This window comes from Odocoileus virginianus, chromosome 10 (assembly GCF_023699985.2).
Source record: "Odocoileus virginianus isolate 20LAN1187 ecotype Illinois chromosome 10, Ovbor_1.2, whole genome shotgun sequence".
In the NCBI taxonomy this organism is placed as follows: Eukaryota; Metazoa; Chordata; class Mammalia; order Artiodactyla; family Cervidae; genus Odocoileus; species Odocoileus virginianus.
In genome coordinates, this window is record NC_069683.1 from 581,151 (window position 1) to 602,776 (window position 21,626).

At 41.1% G+C, this 21,626-nt stretch overlaps 2 protein-coding genes across 2 annotated transcripts; both read left to right on the forward strand.

Moving 5' to 3' along the window:
- The first annotated feature begins 1,043 nt into the window (after nt 1-1,043).
- MS4A3 (membrane spanning 4-domains A3) lies at nt 1,044-4,538 on the forward strand. The gene is made up of 3 exons (XM_070473707.1): nt 1,044-1,196; nt 2,700-2,801; nt 4,467-4,538. The coding sequence occupies exons 1-3, from the start codon at nt 1,056-1,058 to the stop codon at nt 4,536-4,538; spliced, it is 315 nt and encodes a 104-aa protein (XP_070329808.1). The 5' UTR covers nt 1,044-1,055.
- Nucleotides 4,539-9,909: 5,371 nt separating this feature from the next.
- Nucleotides 9,910-20,722, forward strand: MS4A2 (membrane spanning 4-domains A2). Its single transcript, XM_020888924.2, has 7 exons — nt 9,910-10,034; nt 11,493-11,616; nt 12,390-12,524; nt 14,079-14,135; nt 15,339-15,494; nt 15,847-15,945; nt 17,179-20,722. The coding sequence occupies exons 1-7, from the start codon at nt 9,973-9,975 to the stop codon at nt 17,275-17,277; spliced, it is 732 nt and encodes a 243-aa protein (XP_020744583.2). The 5' UTR covers nt 9,910-9,972; the 3' UTR covers nt 17,278-20,722.
- The last annotated feature ends 904 nt before the right edge of the window (nt 20,723-21,626 follow it).

Sequence of the window (21,626 nt, forward strand, 5' to 3'; positions counted from 1 at the left end):
ACGAGACTTTTCCCAAGCCTCCGGTTACTTCTTTTTCTCGATTGTTTACACAGGTTATTACGCATGGGGGGCTATATTTGTGAGTATTCAAATTCCACTGACTGCATATCGTTTCTTAGCTACCACTACTAGAAATGTACTTTGACAGCTTTTCCCTCAAATTTTAGGAGTGGCTTGGTAAATGTGAAATTTTTGAGGTGATCGGAGTTTTGAGAAAGCCATGAACATGTAGAGAATTTCATTGATCAAAATTAGACTCATAGAAATAATAGACCAAAATGCTAATTTAAACATTAGTAGATATGTCCATATAGACATTTAGATGTATAAAAGTTTTTTTGGAACACCTAGTCCAATAAAACACATTATCTGAAGCTTGGGTAAGAATATGAGAATGATATTAAATATACATGCATGTGTAAATAAATATTATTTACATCTAATGTAAACACAAGCATAAAGATAATTATATTACATTGAATATGTGTATTGTTGTATGTAAAACCAGGCATACCCATATAACCTGTAAAAGGCCAGATACAAAACAAAATGAAAGTCTTACACATTTATGCAAAGTTTAAACTCATTTAAAATTGTACTTGTATAAGTAATGAGCAAAATCAAGTGTTATTTTGTGTTCTAGAATGTGAATTTGAGAGGTTTTGTACAACTGCTGCTAGTTATCTGGTAATTAAGACTTCATGCTCCCTTCTCTGCTTCACTTCCTATTTTCACGCAGTTTCTTGTTTCGGGAATTTCAGCTGTCTTAGCCGGGAAAACACCCACAGAAACACTGGTAAGTGGCCGCTCGGCCTCTTGCTCTGTGCTCACAGGGGCAGGAGCAAGTCGTCTGTTAGCAGCGGGAGGGCAGAGGCTGGGGAGCCCGGCCGAGACCCTGAGTCTTGGGTGGAGCACCTTGGGTCCCCTGGGCTCCAGTCGGGCGTGTGAACCCCCTCAACGGCTGTTTGCTCGGATGGACTGCGGCCGCAGAACCAGCGTGTGCGGCCCGTGTGAAGCTGTGACCTCTTCTCTTGCAGTTGGAGACCAGCTTTGGGATGCACATTTCCAGCGCCACCATTGCTATAGTTGGGACTGTTTTCCTCTCCATGAATTTATTTGCTCTCAAGCCATTACTCAAGGACTGCCAGACTTCCCAGCCACCTGACCTGTGCATTTACATGGAAGCCTCTTCAACCGTATGTCTGTTAAAATTATGTATAATTATGAAGAACTTCAACAATCCAAAGTATAGAGGAGCTAACTAATGTATCAGGCACCATGCTGCCTGGATGTGAATCTTGGTTCTACCACTTAGTAGCTTTGGCTTGAAGGAGCAAATAAGATAACCTCTTTGTGTTTCAATTTTACCGTCACTGAAATGAGGATAGTAATAGATTAAATTATTACATGTATTACATATAAAGATTATATGAATTAATATGTGATGAGTAACTAACACAATGCATACTGTATTAGACTATTATTACATACTGCGGCTACTGCTGGTGGCCTTTCCAGGTGGTACCTGCGGTAAAGAACCTACCAGTCACTGCAGGGGATGTGAGACGCAGGCGTGACCTCTGGGTCGGGAAGCCCCTGGGGGAGGGCAGGGCAACTCCCTCCAGTGTTCTTGCCTAGAGAATCCCATGGACAGAGGAGCCTGGCGGGCTACCGTTCATAGGGTTGCAAAGATTCAGACGGGACTGAAGCGACTTAGCATGCATGCAACACAGTGCTACTGACACTGTTACATTCCCCAGAGAGATTGCATTTTTAAAGTTTTATTTCACAGTATTCCTAATGAAACTAACTTGGCAGATTTACAATTTTCTCTGTGGTCTGGAATTTTCAAATAGTGACTCACTGAAGCTTTGAACGACTTTACTTTTGAATTTATTTGAATGTGGTATTTTAAAAGGGAAGATTTTTAATAGCCTTTCCAAAGTGTTTTTTTGGTTTGTGTTTACGTGTTCTCCCTCTTCTACAGTCAAGTGGGAAATTAATATTTTCCTCCAAATTTTTACTTTCCCATGATTTGTGAACTGTTTTTTACTGACTTAATCTTCCTGTTTGCTGATAATATTCATGGAAGTCTGAGTCCTAACTTTCTCCATTATATTTTTAATAATCTAAGTTTGTATTTGTATGGGTTTGATTTTGTGAGTATGTGTGGATTTTGGAAGTATTTTCTCTCCAGAGGGATTAGCGTTTGTTTCTTCTAGGTGCCTCAGTGACGGTAGAAGGATCACTAGTCCGGTAACTTTGTGTTTCACTTTTCAGCTTTACTATTTTAGTTTGTAGGAATACTGTAAATGCCTAAACCTCTAGGAAGTGCAGTTAAAGAACTGATGAAAGGGTCCCTTTCATCCCTTTTCCTAAGCTGCCCATACGTCTCCTGGGTTTACCACTATTCCAGCTGGTAGATGTTAATGGTAATGTCAGCACTTTTTCCCTCTAGAGCTGTTTCACATGGGTTGATACAGAAGTACGATATGTCTCTCTTTCCAGGAAGAAGGTTTACACAAGACGGACCTTGTGTCTCATGTAGAGTGTTGGGTGTGGCAATGCATTAAATCTAACTTGTGATTCACTTTGACCTGTTTTGCGGAGGGTGGGTGCTATAGTTTGGTCTGCTGCTGGCCTTTCTTTTTTCTCTGAACGTCTCTGCTGGATCTAACATGCGGCATCACACCCCGCAGGGTCTCGTGTCACTGATGCTGGTCCTGACCTTGCTGGAGCTGTGCATAGCCTGCTCTGTTGTAGTCTTGTGGCTCAGAGCAAATTGCTGTCGTTTAAGAAAGGTGGGTTTGTTTAAATGACTTACAATTCACGTGATCTGCACCCTCCCTCTAGGGTTTGAGATTGTCCCTGACTTCGGGAACTGGAGAGAAACTGTCATACGATAATGACTTGTGGGGTTCCTGGAGTTATAGCTCGTACAAATGTTAGACTTGGCATGAAGGTTGGAAAAGAATTCTAACCTAAAAATACAAGAGGAAGCAGTGTATTTCATCTTTCAGAGCATACATTTTTTTTAATTAAATTTTTAAAATTAATTGTTACTTTTTATATAATGTTTAAAGATGACATTCATTTTATAGTTGTTGCAAAATATTGGCTATATTCCCTGAGCTGTATAATTCATCCTTGAGCCTCTATTACACCCAAGAGTTTGTACCTCCATTCCCTCACCTCTATCTAACCAGTCCTTCTCTCCCCACTGACAACCACTAGTTTGTTCTGTACATCTGTGAGTCTGCTTCTTGGTTTCTTATTTTCATTTGTTTGTTGTATTTCCTAGATTCCACGTATGTGATATCATGCAGTATTATCCGTCTGACTTATCTCACTTAGCATGATGTCCCCCAATTCCATCCATGTGGCTGCAAAATGGCAAAATTTTATTCCTTTTTGTGGTTGAGTAGTATTCCAGTGAATGTATCTATACTGTATATAAGTATCTGTGGGTATGAATATAGCCATATGAATATCGCTGTGTATTCTTTCTCCATTCGTCTGTTGATGGACACTTACGTAGCTTCCACATCTTGGCAATTGTAAATGATGCTGCTGTGAGCATTAGAGCGCATGTATCTCTTTGAATTAGCATTTTGGGTTTGGGGGGCTGTATACGCAGGACTGGAACTGCTGAGTCATGGTGGGTCTGTTTTTATTTCTTTGAGAAACCTCCATACTGTTTTCCACAGTGGCTGTACAAGTTTACCTTCCCAGCAACAGTGTAGGGTGTAGGAGGGTTCCCCTTTCTCCACATCCTCATCCACATTTGTTACTTACAGACTTTTTGATAATAGTCATTCTGACAGGCATGAGGTGATATCTCGTTGTGGTTACGATTTGCATGTCCCTGATGATTAGTGATGTTGAGTATCTTTCTACGTGCCTGTTGGTCATTTGTATTTCCTGTTTGGAAAAATGTCTACACAGTTCTTCTGCCCATTTCTTAGTGTTGTTTTTTTTTTCTTTTGATGTTGAGTTGTATGAGCTATTTATACATGTTGGATATTAATTCCTTATTGGTCATATCATTTCTAAATAGGAGCATATGTGTTTCACATGGATAGAATTAAATTATTACTTTTTAAACTTGTTACTTTCTAGTTATATTTCCAGGAAAAACCACAAATTCTTTCTGGATTTTAGCTATCTTAACTGTAAAATGAAAATATTCTTGTCCATTTTTTTTCTTAAAACGTTTTATTTTGCGTTGGCATATAGCCAGTTAACAATGTGATAGTCTCAGGTGAATAGTGAAAGGACTCAGCCAACAAATACTGTTTTTGTCCATTTCTAATGCTTGCTGTAAGGACTATGTATATAATATTTGAACACAGTGATAATCAGTGAATGAGTATTGTTGGCATTGATCATGATGATAATAGGAAGGAATGGAAGGAGAGGGCCGTGTTGATCCTATTCCTGGAATTTGATGTTGTTTTACTTTCCAGGCAAGTTCCTCCTTTCCCGATCCTGGGGAATCAAGAATGCCTCCTAATGAAAGCAAGGAAATTCAGTCTTAAATCTCCAGTGAGTCAGTGCTCCATCCAGGAACTCAAGAGAACACGAGCCTGTGAATCACGTCTCTACTATCGTGGTGCCCGTCGTGAGAAACTTGGACATTCAACTCAGTCCTTTCTGTCCTGACTATAAACTCCCTCAAAAGTCCTGGGAATGGCAGGACAACTGTGCTTCTCTAGGCATCCTTTCTTTTGTAGCTGCTATGATGACCATCCTAAAATTGTTCCCAGAAATCAGTTCTCTTTCTTCTTACCTGCCTGCTTCATTGTCTTCTAAGGTTTAAAAAAGGCACGGAGAATACTTCCTATTTCCTATATTTTCTGTATTCTATATTCCTATATAGAATATTTCCTATATTCTATAGGAATAGAATTCTTCCTATTCCTATATTTCCTATTTCCTAATTCTTTCTAAACTCCAACTTCCAACCACCCAGTGAGAAGGAAAAATGAGTGAGATGTTTTTTCCATTACAGAAAAATGCTTCTTGACTTTAGTTGACACCAACATTGCAAAAACTGTCCCCCAAAATCACCAAAATAACATTAAGATAAATTTTTACTATATTTGAGGTAGAAGGGTCAAGTCTTGAAGTCTTCTTTTTTTTTTTTTTTTCAATTAGCTGCTGAAATTCACACATGTCTGGATACAAAAATGATGTCTTAGATGGGGGTCTTTGAGAGCGAAATCAATATTTGTCCTTCAAAGGACAGTGAGAATCTGTAATGCAGAGAAGAAAGAATTAAGGCTTTAGAATCTCACAAACCTGAGTGCAAATTCTGATGCTGTGTGAACTTTATCTCTCCGATCTATTTTTTTCTCATCTGTAAAATAGGTATCACAGTACCAACTATCTTATTCATTGTTATGCAGATTAAGTAAAAATAAAGCAGATGTGAGAATAGAATCACAGCTATTTGATAACGATGCTGGTGATGGGGGTGGGCTTTTTGTGCCGTGAAGGCTGAGTGGATGGTGGTCAGACAGGCGTCATTAAAGACAGCAGAAACCCTCACACTTCCATTGTGGCTCCTCACATTCCCTCCAGTGACATCCATGACCATCTTCTCAGGTAGCAATTTGGTGTTCTTTTTGATATCTCTGGCTCCAGATTTGTATATCTACTGCTGCCGGACTTACATTTCTGCTTTATAAATTAATTTTCCTCCCTTGAGAGGGAACTGAACCATCCACAGTGTCCATGAAGTCACACCTACAAGGTCCTTTTAGCTCCCTGCTTGCCATGTGTGCGAGGATTTTTCCATAGTCTTCTCTATTAACAATTCTTGCCTCTCCAGAGAATACATATATGTAAAATACACATAATTTATGAAGAAATGCATATATACACATTAAATATAATTTGTTTCTTTTTTCAATCCATTGAACAATTATCTGGAAAGTGCCTACTATGTGCCATGTGCTCTGCATACAATAACCAGTGAGCCACAGTCTCTGTTCTCTAGTTGCTCTTTGTGGGAGATACAGACCCACAGGAACATACCATTATAACATGGAGCCCTAAGGGCTGTGATAGGAAGAGTGTAGGAATCTTTGGAAGCTCATAGAAAGAGTTTCTAATCCAGGTTAAAGAGATGAAAATGACAATTTTGGGGAGTAGACATTTCTCCTAAACTGAGATTTTTTTTTCAGAAACATTAAAAACTTTATTTACTTATTTGGCTGTGCTGGGTATTCGTTTCAGCATGTGAGCTCTTTAGCTGTGGCATAGGAAGTCTTGGCTCATGGGATCTACTTCCCTGACGAGGGATCGAACCCAGGTCATTGCGTTGGGAGGGTGGAGTCATGGGCACTGGGCCTCCAGGGAGGTCCCCTAAACCGAGATCCTAAAGATGACTGGGAGTTGGCATGATGAAGGGAAAAGGAAAGAAGCTGGACATATGCAAAAGCCTCTAAACAGGAGAGAACTGGGGATATTCCGGGAACAAACCAGAGGCTTTAGTGTGTCTGACTTTGATGCGTGAGGGGCAGACGGCAAGACCTCAGTTTGGAGAGAGAAGTGTGTGCCTTGCAGGAGACGAGACAGAACAGCAAGCAAGGTACTGTGCATGCCCCTGCACACAGCACCCCCTACGCACCTCTCCAGGCTGACCCGTGGACGCACTGCTGCCTTCCCCCTGGGCAAGGAATGAGCTTGCCCCTTCCTCAGGGCGAGAGCAGGCAGGGGCCTTTGTTCTCACTCCCCTCTGCGCCAGCGGGCCCCAGGAAAGCCTTCCTGAAAGAGAAACAGAGCAGCTGAAACCGATGCATTGCTGTTGAACTGGCTCGCATTGCCTTGAGAGTGCTGACTTTCCATTTTCAGTGAGATGAACACAACTTTGTTGGCTTGGAGCAGGCTGTGGTGGAACTGTTCATATCATGTCGTGTGTGCTTAGTCACTCACCTGTGTCCGCCTCTTCGCGAGCCAGTGGACGGCAGCCCGCCAGGCTCCCCTGTCCATGGCATCTCCAGCTAAGAACACTGGAGTGGGTGTCATTCCCTCCTCCAGGGGGTCTTCCTGACCCAGGAATTGAAGATCCTGCATTGCAGGTGGATTCCTTCCTGCCCAGGGCCAAGTTCCATCCACCAACCCTAGAAAGCCAGTTGTTAAATATTTACCAACACAACAATGAACAAAGACAGACAGGTCACGTACTTACTTGGAATTTGGGAATATCATTGTAGTCGCAATGCAGAGTGATTTGGAAGGAGTAAAGAGAAGAAGGTTGGTGAGGAGTCTGATACAGTGAACTGAACCATTGGTGAATAGACCAGTGGCAGGAAAGGTATTTACAGTAACATTTGTATTATCATTTTTCATTAATTCTAGTTTTCCTATTATAAAGTTCTAAAATATGTTGCAACTTTATTTTAAATATCATATACGAACCAAACCTTGGTGAACAGATTTCAGTGGAAGGAAAGGTATTTACAGTAACATTTGCAGTGTAATTTTTCATTAATTCTACATTTCTTATCATAAAGCTCTAAAATATTTTGCAACTTTGATCTAAAAATCATAGACCAATTTGGTGGGAATTGAAATATTACTAATATTAATCTATTAAATGATATCGTTTATATTTTGCTCTTCAGGTCTTATTTTATTCTTTTTGATTATATAATGTTTTCCTTTATCATGTTCATCTTTACATCTTGCTCTTATTTACATCTACAAATGAAAGCAATTTCATTTCTTTTTTAAAGGTCAGTATAGGGCCTGCCTGGTGGCTCAGTGGTAAAGAATCCGCCTGCCAGCGTAGGAGACGCTGTTTGATCCCTGGTCCGGGACGACCCCACACGCCACAGAGCAACTAAGCCCACGTTTCACAACTACTGAGCCTGTGCTCTAGAGCCTGTGAGCCACCAGCAGTGAGGCCATAAGCCACAACTACTGAAACGCAAGTGCCCACACTCTGCAACAAGCAGTCCTCACTCACCGCAGCTGGAGAAACACCTTGCAGTAACAAAGACCCAGCAGAGCCACAATAAATAAAAATGTAAATTATAAGAAAGATCAATATCTGTCCTCACACTTTTTTCTCTCATTGAATTGGCGTGGATAACTTCTGTAACATTGGGAAGAGGAAGAAATTTGCTCTTTGACCTCTATCCTTGTTTGCTCTTGAGCATATGCGCACATGCGTGTGTGTGTGTGTGTGTGTGTGTGTGTGTGTGTCAGAGAGAGAGAGACTGGGATACCTTTGGGAGTGTCAGAAAATACCCTGAAGAGATAGCAATTTTCAATTTGCAATATGTAAATTCGTGTATATTTAAGTGACCTGAGCATTCAGTTTGAGAAAACAATTGTCCAGATGGGATCTGAAAGCAAATTTCTTTGGAGTTTGGGAAAATAAACCGAGTGTATATCAGAGAGAAGAAATTTTGCTTGTCAAAGAGGAAGCCGGATGATGAGTGAGTGAAGAGTGTGGACAGATGTGCCTCCAGAAGGAGGAAACACATGCGGTGGGAAGAATGTTAGCACTGTTATCTCCTCCTTCAGGCAGAGGCATGGTTAAAACTTATCTTGATAATTTTGTCCCCACCAAAAAAAGGCACTTTGGTATATGTTTCAATGTTTAGTGTTGTGAAAGATCGAGGAGTGTGTTTACACAAAGACCCAAAGTGAGGGCACAGAAGATGATAAGCATCTCAACAGGGGGAAGGAGCTGGTGAAAACTGGGGTATGAAACCAGTTGAAACTCACAAGATGCATCTCAGTTACTGGTTTTCATTTTGCAAGTTTCTGTTGAAAATTCTCACGAAATAGCCTTGTGTCCAAACACCAAAGATCATCCTCAATCTCTTTCCTCTCTACGTCTCAAGTTTAGTTTCTGATTATTCTCTGGAAACATAATGAAGTATTACAGACTGCTCCCAGAAAGCACCATAAGGAGACATTTATTTAAGGTCTTTTCTAGCAGATATGGTGTGACTTCGCTAAGGGAGATGTGAGAGAATGAAAAATCCTGAGGCTCTATTTAAACTGAAAATAGAGCTACCTTGTGATCCAGCAATCCCACTCCTTGGCATATATCTGGAGAAAATCATAATTTGATAAGATACATGCACCCTAATGTTCATTTCAGCACTATTTACAAGCTCCAGAACGTGGAAGCAGCCTAAACATTCATCAACAGATGACTTGATAAAGAAGCTGTGGTACATATACACAATGGAGTATTAAGTGAAGTCGCTCAGTCGTGCCCGACTCTTTGTGCCCCGTGGACTGTAGCCCACCAGGCTCCTCCGTCCATACAGGAGAGGGTTGCCATTTCCTTCTCCAGGGGATCTTCCTGATCCAGGGATCGAACCCGGGTCTCCCACATTGCAGGCAGACGCTTTAGCCTCTGAGCCACCAGGGATCCAGCCGTCAAAAAGAATGAAAGAACGCCACCTGCAGCAACATGAATGAACCTAGAGAAGGACGGAAATCAGAAGCACTCATATTCGCAAACAGTGCTGCAGCCTTCGATTACCTGTGAAGCCCAGTCCTCTGAGGATAACTGGAGGACTTCTGACATAGGGAAGGCTGACCTGGGTCACAAACAGAGGAAACACCGGGAGAGAAGCGCCGTCTCTTCCTGCCCTGCGGTTCTCTCTCAGTTTCGCAATTCCAACCAAACCCTCTCATTTTGGGGTTCTGTAAATCCTGTCTCAGAAAGAATTATCCTCCAAGAGTCTCAAATCTCCCCAATTCACACTCATCCCAATTCAGTAACCCATTCAATTTTGCTCTTTATGATAACAAGAAAAGCCCCGTTGATCTTAATCAGCCAGGAAACTTATCTTTCTGACCAATGTCTTAAGTATGAAGATAGCTATCCAAGTCATGAGTCACCCATCTTAGCTGACCCTCCGAAGGCTCTGGGAGGGAGCCCACCAAGGCCCACGGTAACATTGTCCTTCATCCCTGGAGAGCTCTGTTAACGGAGAAATGGAGGCGGAAAGTAGGAGCAGGACGGAGCTTGCGCTCCCCACTCCACAAGAGCCCACCAGGTAGGTGCAGGCTGTCATTTTATTTCATTTCTTTCTATTCCCAGTCACTTAATGAACCGGAGATAGTCACAGTGCTGGGGAGATGCCAGATCGTGAACTTGGGCGTGGACCCACTGGGTTTAATTGAAATACCAAGTATAAAGAAGCTGTTTGCTATACTTTCCCAGTAGTTCTCTCTGGTCGATGGGAGAAGAAGGTTTTTATTTAGCCTGTAAGCTGGGAACAGCTCAAGTTTTCTAACAAAAGAGGCTCATATTCTAGGCTTGAAGCAGGGGCTTTGTACCCTCTTGCCTCTGTGCCTGACGTGTGTGAATCTCTGTGAATCTCAAGCTGCGGGGTCCTGCCCCACTGTTTAGAGGGAAATGTTCGCAGGTTGAGATCTGGTGGAGATGTGCATAGTTTACTTTCCCTTTGGATACCGGATGAGCACATATGATGTGTGTTAGTCACTCAGTCTGTCCGACTCTTTGTGACCCCATGGACTGTAGCCCGCCAGGCTCCTCTGTCCAAGGGATTCTCCGGGCAAGAACACTGGAGTGGGTTGCCATGCCCTTCTCCAGGGGATCTTCCCGACCCAAGTTTCAAACCCAGGTCTCCTGCACTGCAGGCAGATTCTTTACCATCTGAGCCACCAGGGGAGCCCCAACACATATTAAAACTTTCTTTTTAAAGGTTTTAGGAGAAACTGAAGACAGAGCTTCAGAAATCAGTAACAGGTTGAAAGTCATTGCAAAATATTAAGTATACTCCAATCCTTAGAGACATAGCATTGCCGGTGAGCTTCCTCTAAGGGCGAAAATAGGAGCAGAGATCAACACACCTGTCAAGGTCATTCCTTTATGCACGTGAAATTGAGTATGTCATTGACAACATCTTTTCAGATACATATCTATGTTTAAAAGACTGAGAGCAGTGTAGGTAAACATGTTTGATAGTTTTTACTTATACTCACCAACATAGATTAATGAGAAAGAACCTGGTGATAACTCTGGATTAAGAATGAGAAGGGGCTTCCCTGGTGGCTCAGAGGGTAAAACATCCACTTGCAACCAGGAGACCCGGGTTTGATCCCCGGGTCGAGAAGATCACCTGGAGAGGGGAATGACGACCCACTCCGATATTCTTGCCTAGAGAGTTCCATGGACAGAGGAGCCTGGTGGGCTACATTACAGTCCTGGGGTTGCAAAGAATTGGACATGACTGAGTGATTCGGTACACACAAGCACAAGAATAAGAAGACTTGGTATGGTTTTTGTTCCATCTAACCATGATCAGATAGTGATCCTGGCCACTAACCTGGACCCTCTGAGCCTCCGAGTTTCCTGTACTTTACAGTGAAGATTTTAATTACAGAATTATTTTGAAAAATAAGCAAAATTCCCCTTTCTGTCAGTTGAGACCTTTGCATAGAGACTTAGAGAATTTTCTCACAGCTGCATTTCTGTTCAAACTTCACAGTGCATCTGAAATTGAACTTGCAGAAATATCTCTCCATGAAAGCGTCTTACTGGAAAAGCCTGCCCCAGCCGCACCACGCCAAACATGGCTGACTGTTTTGAAGAGAGAGCTGGAATTCCTGGGGGTGAGTGAGCCTCCTCTAACCTCAACTAGAGTAGAGACTGGCTCTAAGAAAGAGTATTTGGTGGCATCAACATAGCTTCCCTACTCAGACTCATGGAGGGAAAAACCTAGTAGAAAATCATTGACACTCACCGCACACTGTTAGGCAGAGTCCTAACAGTGGCTCAGCTGGCAAAGAATCTGCCTGCGGTGCAGGAGACCCAGGTTCAGCCCCTGGATTGGGAGGACTCCCTGGAGAGGGAAATGGCAACCCGCTCCAGTATTCTTACCTGGGAAATCTCGCCAGGAGATCCTGGTGGACTGCAGTCCGTGGGGTTACAAGGGTCAGACACAACTTAGCAACTGATCCACCACCTCCAGGCACCCTGTTGAGTAGAAAGAAGCATTTCCTCATGAAGACTAGGGTTAGACTAGCAAATAGGATCTGCCAACTCTGGTCAGTTGCCAGAGGATCAACATCATCCTGTGAATGATTTATAATCTTTGTCTTCTCATGGATAGAAAGAGCCATTATTGATGTTCACCATGAGTATGTAAATAAAGGCATAGGAGATGGCTATGCTTGCATGACCTCATGGCTATTCTTGCATGGGGTCATGCCAGTATAAATTCTTAGACTGGCCAGATGATACTGGAAAATACTGCACTTGGATCCTTTTGAGGACTGCCTAAGACACCAAAGCAATTTCTCACATTGGCCTCAATTATAAGGAAATTGATGTAATCTTAGAAAAATACCTTCTGATTCCACAAAATCTATGCATTTTTCTACAGGTAACACAAATTCTGATTGGTTTGATATACCTTTATTTTGGAATAATTGTGAGCTCCGAGATCAATGATTCAGAGTTTATGGAATACTTCTTTTCATCATTTGAAGCTGGCTACCCATTCTGGGGAGCCCTATTTGTGAGTATATGTCTACAGTTGTCTGAAATAATACTGCACATGGCTTTTCTTTTATCCAGAGCGGATCTAACAATTGTTTATTCTAGTGTTGAGAATATATGAGTGTATTCTAATATGTATATGGATATATATAAATATAGATGCATATTTATTTACAAAGCACTTTGGGTTAAATTAGCTAATACATGTTTATGTATTGCTCAAGGGGCATTTAGCTAGTAAGAATCGAACCTAAACTTTCAGAATCCAATTTGAGAAAAATTTCCATAACACCATTCATCAGTAAAGGTATCTTAGCAAAGATGGGGGGAGAGATTGTTGAAATGAGGAGAACAAGGCTGACATTTGATGAACTTCTACTGAGCCCTAGAAACTCTTTTAGGTACTTTCTCATTGTATCTCTTTTAGTCATTGCACTAGTTAGAAACTAGATGGCCGAATGAGCTCATAAAAATATTTAGTTTTTATTGAAGTATAACTGATGTTTAATAAACAGCACCTATTTAAGGTGTATAGTTTGATAAATTTTGACATGACACATGAGACCCTTTCCACATCAATATAATGAAAGTACTCATCACCACCCAAAATTTCCTGTTCCCCCTGGTAACCAACCCCTCCCTCAACCCCATCCTCCTATCCTTGAGGGATCACTTGTTTTCTGTTGCAATAGATTAGCTTTCATTTTCTGGAGTTTTATACAAATGGAATGATAACACCATCTTCTCTCTAATGCCTGGCTTCTTGCACTCAGCATTCTTATTTTTGATTAATCCATGTTGTTTTTTACATCAACATTTTCATTCCTGAGGATACATTTTAACCCTAAAAATACTGCATTGGCTTGGCCCTCTGCTAAATACGTAGGTCTCAGGTCACTTGTTCAAAACTCTCCTTAAACTTTTGCTATATTTAATTTGAAATTTCCTTACTGTCTTTTCATTCCAATCATTTAGTTTATTAGATGTCTCTCAGCTCACCATACAATCTGAATCTACGAAATGTTTTGAATGTGTGCTCCTGGTTGATAATTTCACTAAATCCTTCACCATGTGTATTTTCATAACGGCTATATGTCCACAAGATATATGTCAGACTCTGGAGACAGACACATGTTTCTTGCCCAGAGGAACTGACACCGTAACACACAAGATGCTCATATGAGCAAATGATCACAATAAAATGAGAGCAGTGTTATAACAGAGTCATGCCCCAGCGGCTGCTGGACTTCAAAGCACTTAGTGGTGACCCATGGGCTCTCAGGGTTAGCATTACCTGGCAGCTTGGCAGAATGCAGAATCTCAGACCGCATCTAGGACTTACTGACTGACAATTTGCATTTTAACAAGATAATTCTCATGGACATTTAATTTTGAGAAGTTTTCTATAGGAAATTAGAAAAATAAAATAATAAAACTAAAAAATAAAATGGATTAAAGGACATCTTTATAGAATGCCCACAACTTTACCTTCTATTTGGAAGGTGAGGATGAAAGGGACACAGAGAAGAACAGAGACCCACTGCGCTTTTTTCCCCTCCTTCCTTTTGAACAGTTTGCTATTTCTGGAATTTTGTCAATCGTGTCTGAAAAGAAACAGTCAGTATATCTGGTGAGTTGCATTCTGTCTTTATCCTTGAGAAGGTAAGAAAAATTTAATTTTAAGAGTTTTGAAGGAGACATGTTGTTATCTCTTATGAGTGAATGTGGATATGTGATTTTCTTCCAATTTACTTTTGTCTTGGATATAGTCACTAAACATGTAATCATTAAAATACCAATTGTATCACTTAAAAACAATGAATGTATTACGTGGACACTTGTTGAAAAAATACCCTCACACCAGCTATGTCCTCAAACTATAGTCCTGTGATCCAACAAATGATTCATTTCCAATTAAGGAGTCTATTTGATGAGAGACTATGAGTATAGTCTGTATAGTCAAAGCTATGATTTTCCCAGTAGTCATGTACAGATGTTAGAGTTGGATCCTAAAGAAGGCTGAGCTCTGAAGAACTGATGCTTTTAAACTGTGATGTTGGAGAAGACTCTTGAGAGTCCACTGGACAGCTCAGAGATCAAACCAGTCCATCCTAAAGGAAATCAACCCTGAATAATTCATTGGAAGGACTGATGCTGAAGCTGAAGCTCTGGCCACCTGATGTGATGAGTCCACTCATTAAACAAGACCCTAGTGCTGGGAAGGATTGAAGGCAGGAGGAGAAGGGGACAACAGAGGACAAGATGGTTAGACTCAGTGGACATGAATCTGAGCACACTCTGGGAGACAGTGGAAGACAGGGGAGCCGGGGGCTGCAGTCCATGGGGTCACAAAGAGGTGGGCGCGGCTCAGCGACTGAAGAGGGGCAACAACAATGTGCGCATTCACGTGGTCTTCCTGCACGCAGTCTCAGAGGGGCCATTGGAGGTCCTCATCACACAAGTACATTTTCTACATGTCCCTTTGTAATCTATATTTTGAATAAATGGACCTCCCTGCTGGCTCAGATGGTACAGCATCTGCCTGCAATGCAGGAGACCCGGGTTCAATCCCCGGGTCAGGAATATTTCCTGGAGAAGGAAACGGCAACCCACTCCAGTGTTCTTGCCTGGAAAATCCCATGGACAGGGGAGCCTGGCAGGCTACAGTCCATGGGGGTTGCAAAGAGTCGGACACGACTGAACAACTTCACTTTCTTTTCACTTTGCATAAGTGCGGAGTTTATTGGATGTATCCAGCCCTGAAATGCAGGTAGGTTTACTGAACACTGCGGCAGGTGCCGGACCGAGTCTAAATGTTCCTCTTTGTCGTTAGATCCGAGGATGCCAGGGAGCAAACGCCGTCAGCAGTGTCACCGCGGGAGCAGGCATCGGCATCCTCATCAGTAACCTCGAGCAGAGCTCCACTTACCTCTACCGCTGCGAGGAGGTCTATGTGAACGACTACTGCTCTCTGGCCTGCTTCTCCATTGTGGGTATTTCTCGTGGGATGGCTGAGACTCTGGTCCTGATCCAAGTGGGACGCCTTCTTTTCCTTTCCGTGAACACCACCCTTCTGCCACCGCATCATATAATGCAGTGTTCCGGAGGCTCGTGCCCAGGGTCATGCCAGCCTCTTTCCCCCACCTCGACCTGAATCCCGCAAGGGTGGTGCCAGGGGCTTTGAGTAACCACCTCCTGGTTTTCACATGTGTCATTCTGCAGGAAGTGGCCATGTGCTGAGGAGGGGTGGGTGATGAGCCAGGGGCTGCTGTAAGGGAATGCACTTTCCTACCCTGTAACTCCACCTGTCCTTTGGGTTGTTGTTGGCTGTTGCTCAACAGGAAGTTGTGGCGATAATCCTGTTTCTCACCATCCTGGGCTTTGGCAGCGCTGTGTCACACATAGTTTATGGAATTGGTGAAATAGTTGAAGGAAATCAGGTAGGTGGACCGCCTGATATTAAATCCTAAATGATAAAGGACTTGAGCTTTGTTGCTTAAAAGTATGGCCTGGGTTTCCTGCAACATTGTTTCCAGTTTCAACATTCCATTTCTCCAAGTTTCAGTATTTTGATTTCCAAATCTCATGTTTTGAATGAATTAATTTATTTTAACCTCACTCATTATTAGAGAAATGCAAATCAAAGCCACAATGAGGTATCATCTCCCACCAGTCAGAATGACCATCATCAAAAAGTCAACAAACAATAAATGCTGGAGAGGGTGTGAAGAAATGGGAACCAAATCTCATGTTTTGAATCAAATTTTCCACTCACAAACCTCATAGTATTAATATAATTCGTCTGGCTGAAGTTTAGGAAAGTAAGATCTTCATCATCTTAAGAAATGTAGGTGCTTCAAAGTATAAGCATATGTTGCGCATAAGAGATGAATATACAGGTAGTACATGATAGAAACACTTAAATAGCTGAGCTTTTAAAATTTGTTCCTGCTCTCTTTTTTCTTGGATTTCACCTTCCCACTTGCTCTGAAGCCTGTATTTTGTTTCCTGTCTGAGTCATGACTACCAGCTATGCTTCCGCTTGTCTTACCTATTTTTGTACCTGTGACCTATGAAAGAGAGTTAGATGCATATACATTGACTCAGATCTTCCAGGTAAAACACTCTCTCCATCTTTCCACTTGCCTGAAGCATTCAAGTCTGCCTGCCTTTTCTGATCACTTTCCTTCAGAGATAAATAAGATAAGAGATGTACTAAATTTCCAATAGAGAATCATCTCAACAACTTCTCGTTGACTGACAATTTATTTGAACCCACTTGGCCAGCCACGCTGGTTTGTTGGAGATGGAAGTATCGCTGCTGTTCTTGTTCAGTCGCTCAGTCATGTCTGACTCTTTGCGACCCCGTGGACTGCAGCATGCCAGGGTTCCCTGTCCTTCACCATCTCCTGGAGCTTGCTCAGACTCATGTCCATTGAGTCGGTGATGCCATCCAACCATCTTATCCTCTGTCGTCCCCTTCTCCTCCTGCCTTCGACCTTTCCCAGTATCAGGGTCTTTCCAATGAGCCGGCTCTTCACATCAGGTGGCTAAAGTATCACAGTGTAATGGCAGGCTGTGAGATACAAAAAGAGATGAGATATGCTTCTTTAAGTATTCTAGGGACAGAAAATTCTTGGTGATTGACCATGTTTTTTTCTTCACCTCATCAGATTCCAGAAGATCGTCTTTATGAAGAGGTAAATATATATGCACCGATTTATAGTCAGTTGGAAGAAAGAGAGGAGACAGCTTCTCCTGCTGATTCGTAAGACTCATGTGTCCAGAACATCCTGATTCACAGCAAAGAGCTTAGAAAGCCATGATCTCTGTGTAAGAGGCTACTGGCAAAATTTCAGTTCTTTCTATGACTTGACAAGTTTCTATCATGGTTTATTCTCCAGACGGCAATATTCTATTTTTGTTGTTTCTGTTCACTTAAACCCATCCCCCCCTCCATTTGTAGATAAGATAGACTTCTCTATTTCTTGCTTTCTGTTACTGTCTCACACCCATCCCTTCTGGGATGCCCACCTGTAATAAGTAAGCATAACTGCAAATAGGGAAAACAAGAGGAAGACCGGCTGAGAGCTGAGTTAAGGTTAGCAGTTTGATAATATCTGCTCTTAGCCTTTTTCAGAGCTGCAGATGTGTGTGATCTGTGACCACTTTTGGACTGTAAGAACCATGAGGGCAAAGTCCATTAAGCAAACTCATACTGAGAACCAACTAAGCGAAACTGGTCTCACTTGTCTCCTTCACATTGTGTATTCCAGTATTTCATTCATGGTGGGTGCTCAGTGTGGGTGTATGGAGTGTAGGGGTGGAGATTCAGAAAGGGCATACCACCAGGTCGAGTCAGAAGTAGCATAGGAAAGGAGAAATTGTGGAGATGATGAGAAGACCAAATTGACATCAATTAAGAATAGAGTCAGAAAGACTCTGTTAGACGGACGTGTGAATACAGATTCTTTAGGCATGTATTAAGCATTTTGGTGGATACATATCAAATTAGCAATAGATATTTCCTCATTGTGTTTGGTCTTATATGAACAAAGCAACATAGTGTGGTAGAAGGATTGCTGATCTTATAAAGCGCATTGGAATACCAGGCCTATTGGTTATTTGTTGAGCGAGCTGTGGCAAATCATTTGACATTTTACTTAATCAGGGTTTTTTCATCGGTGACATTAAGATATTAGGAATAATTTACCCGTCAGTTCTAAAAGTATGTGTAGAAACACATGCAAACACAGGGTAAACTAGTATACGTGCTGCCAAAGCAAGCACCACAGGATAAACTAAAAGTGCTCTAAGAAAGAAATGATTGTGAAATCAATTCATTCATATTCAGTCATGAATATTCATCCATGTTCACATACAGCAGTCTCCAAATCTTAGTAGTCTCTAATGATATAAAATCTAAGTCCATTTTGTCTCCAAAGTCCCACTTCCTAATCCCACTTCAACTTGCTCTTTAATATGCACTGTGCTTGACCACCTCATGCCAGCATCCTGGGTTGAAATGTTCTTTCTTCCTTTCTGTTTTTGCTTGAATTTCTTCTTTCTGTAAAGCCTATCTTAAATCCCATCTGATTCTTTAAGTTTTTCTAGTTGATTGCTTTTCTCTCTAGATGATAAGTTTTTCTAATCAAATACACACACACACACACACACACCCCTTACACTCTGTATAATTTTCCACAGGCAAATGTTTCATGTCCCCTCAATAATATATTTTTTCAAAGATACAAAGTCTCATAAAAATCCATATTTTGCCTGAATCAGTAGCACATTCACTGATACGATATTGCTCAAAATTGTTTGCAGACTGATGAATAAGTAGTAGGGAGTTTTGTTAAGTTACTCACTATGCCTGGTGAGATGTAAACCATAAAGGAAAAATCACTTAAAGAAGAATTTGAAATGAAAGAAGAATCAATTAAGACCTGAGCTAAAATGAAGTCAGTGGAAATGAAGAGAAATGATAGTTTCTAAAATATAGAGAAAGAGTTATTGGTCTTCCCACTAATGAGCTGAATTAAAGAATGAAACCAGAGAGGCAACTGGTTGCTTAACATATTATGCGTTTGAATCTAAGATCAAAGAACATCGGGTAATGTTGAAAGACATAGGAAATGAGAAATACAAATTGACATGTGAGGAGTACAGACAGACCCAGATTAAGTTCAGGTTTAGACTGTCATTTTTAGGAGATTGAAGAGAAACACAGTTTAAGATTGCCTGGTAGTATTCAGGGCAGAGTGCCAGTAAGGATGGATTTTGGTGACAGAGGTTTAGTATTGTTGTAAGAGAGATCAGTATTAAATGAAGAAAATTAACACTCTAAGAGAACTATATTGAGATAAAAGTAAAGCCACGTTAACCTTTACATGCCTGTAACCAGTGGGGACATACACATCACCAGGAGGTGGGGAAAGGAGAGAAAATACCTAGGATAGAAAATAAGAGAATTAGGCAGAAAAATGCATTGTGAAGCTGCAGCCAACAGGTAGCCCAAAGTAGACAGAGGTTAAACAAAGAATAAGTAACCGTCAGGGACAGTATCTGCTGACTTGAGGAAGACAAAAATCAATAGGGATAGATCCAGGTAAGAGGTAGAGATGGGACAGAGAAAATAGCAATAGTGAATGAATGAAATAGGTGCAGAGAAACTCAAAACAGGGTTATGGTGAGGCATTAAATAGTAAAACATTTGCAGAAATATTTAGAGAGAGATAATGGGGGTATGTGTGATGTAAGAATGAGAGATGAGATTGTGAATAGAAGATGTTAAAGAAAGACTAAGCTCTCCAAATGAGTTTGTTTCTTTTGACAATTTTATTTTTAAGAGAAGGAAAAAGTAGTTCACACCTTTAGCCTAAATCTTAATAAAAGAGTCCTGTGAAGAGACTGAAGAAATCAGCTGGGGGTATTATTCACAAATTCATTAATGAAATAATTAACTACATTTTATTTATTTGGATTGCCAAAATTAAAAATTGATAAGTAGATGTTAATTTCCCCAGGCTATGAAAGAGATCACATGACCATACAACCAATGATGAAGTCAGTTTTTATGCTTATCTGACCTTAGGAGCCTAGATTTTCTATTTTCATTTTTCCTGAAATTAAAATTTTGTTTCCCCAAACTTACAGCAGCTTAAAAATATACTCTTTTACTGCATAGCTTACCAAACTGATTCACCATTCTTAATCATTCATAGATATAATCACACACTTTCAAGGAAAAGATGTTGACATCCAAACCTGGCCCACCAGGACCTCTAGCAATGTCTCTGGTCTGTCTTTGTATTGTGTGATATTTTACCCTGCTCTTTCCTCCACTCAGTTAGGATTTCAACCACATACTGACTATGTATTTCTATATATATCACACATTTTTTTTTTTGTCTTAAGATCATTCTGATAGTTGTTCTTTATCTTCCTACCTTTTATCATATGCCTACTTTAGGCATACACTGAGCACGCAACTGGAATGCTCTTCACATATTTAGCGTCTCAATTTATCTTTTTTAAAACATCAACTTAAAGGTTATTTTCTCCATTGAGATTGTCTAATGCACATACATTCATCCAACCTGCTTCATAATCACTTTACCCCATGATGCAATGTATTATCAGTGTACTTTTGATCTCCTTGATGTATCCTTAATCACTGGTATTTGTTCAATAAATCAGAATCATTTAACTTGATTTATCTGTGTGTGTGTGTGTACAGTGGGGAGGAGATTGATTAGGGATAATTGGGAATCAAAACATCAATTCAGTGATGCTAAGGACCAAGAACAGTTTCCAGAGTCCGCATTTTAAATAATGCTTTATCAAATGGGATAATCTGTAAACAACCCCACAGACAGAAAATGGACTAAAACAACAATCATTGGCCTTCTTGCCAATAAATGGTGGAATCAAGTTGAAAGGAACCTGAACTGTGAGTTGCATTTTACAAGTTAGTCCTGACTCCGATTTGTTTTGCTATGGGTCAGTCTTTTCCCTTTGAGGACCTAAGTTTTTCCACCTGACAAAGAGCACTTTGGACCAAAAAGCCCCAGCTGAACTTCCTGCTTCCATATTCCCTGCTTTTAGACAGTTTGGATGGCTGGTGATCATAATTACTAAGCTTGTGACTTGGACAGCAGCCACAATCAGAGCTATTTAACACTATTTGATGTATGATCCATCCAGACATCTGGGACAGCAACATTCATTCTAAACTCCTGGGACAAAAGCTAATCACAGCTCTCTCTTTAAAGATTGTCTCAGAAAAAAATTCTCCCCAGGACTTCCCTGGTGGTCCAGAGGTTAAAATACCCTGCTCCCAGTGTAGGGATTGGGTTCAGTCCCTGCTAAGACAGCTAGATCCCATAGGCTGCAACTAAAGATCCTGCATGCATGCTGAGACCCAGCGCAGCCAAATAATAAATAAATATTACAAGTTTTTTTTCACAAATAATTCTCATTCTGTAAGGCGCAGCTCTACTTATGAAACACTGGTTAAACAGAGTACCGTGTTCATACTTTCAGCTTGATTCAGACCATCGAGGTAAATTTGTATGTACGGGAGTGTGAGAGGTCGTTGGTAGTCACCACCTGTGAG

Coding starts and splice junctions, on each gene's coding strand:
- MS4A3 (XM_070473707.1), top strand. CDS start 1,056: ATGCACATTTCCAGCGCCACCATTGCTATAGTTGGGACTGTTTTCCTC. Junction 1,197..2,699: donor ACATGGAAGCCTCTTCAACC/GTATGTCTGTTA, acceptor CACACCCCGCAG/GGTCTCGTGTCACTGATGCT. Junction 2,802..4,466: donor ATTGCTGTCGTTTAAGAAAG/GTGGGTTTGTTT, acceptor TTTACTTTCCAG/GCAAGTTCCTCCTTTCCCGA.
- MS4A2 (XM_020888924.2), top strand. CDS start 9,973: ATGGAGGCGGAAAGTAGGAGCAGGACGGAGCTTGCGCTCCCCACTCCA. Junction 14,136..15,338: donor AGAAACAGTCAGTATATCTG/GTGAGTTGCATT, acceptor CTTTGTCGTTAG/ATCCGAGGATGCCAGGGAGC. Junction 15,946..17,178: donor AAATAGTTGAAGGAAATCAG/GTAGGTGGACCG, acceptor TCACCTCATCAG/ATTCCAGAAGATCGTCTTTA.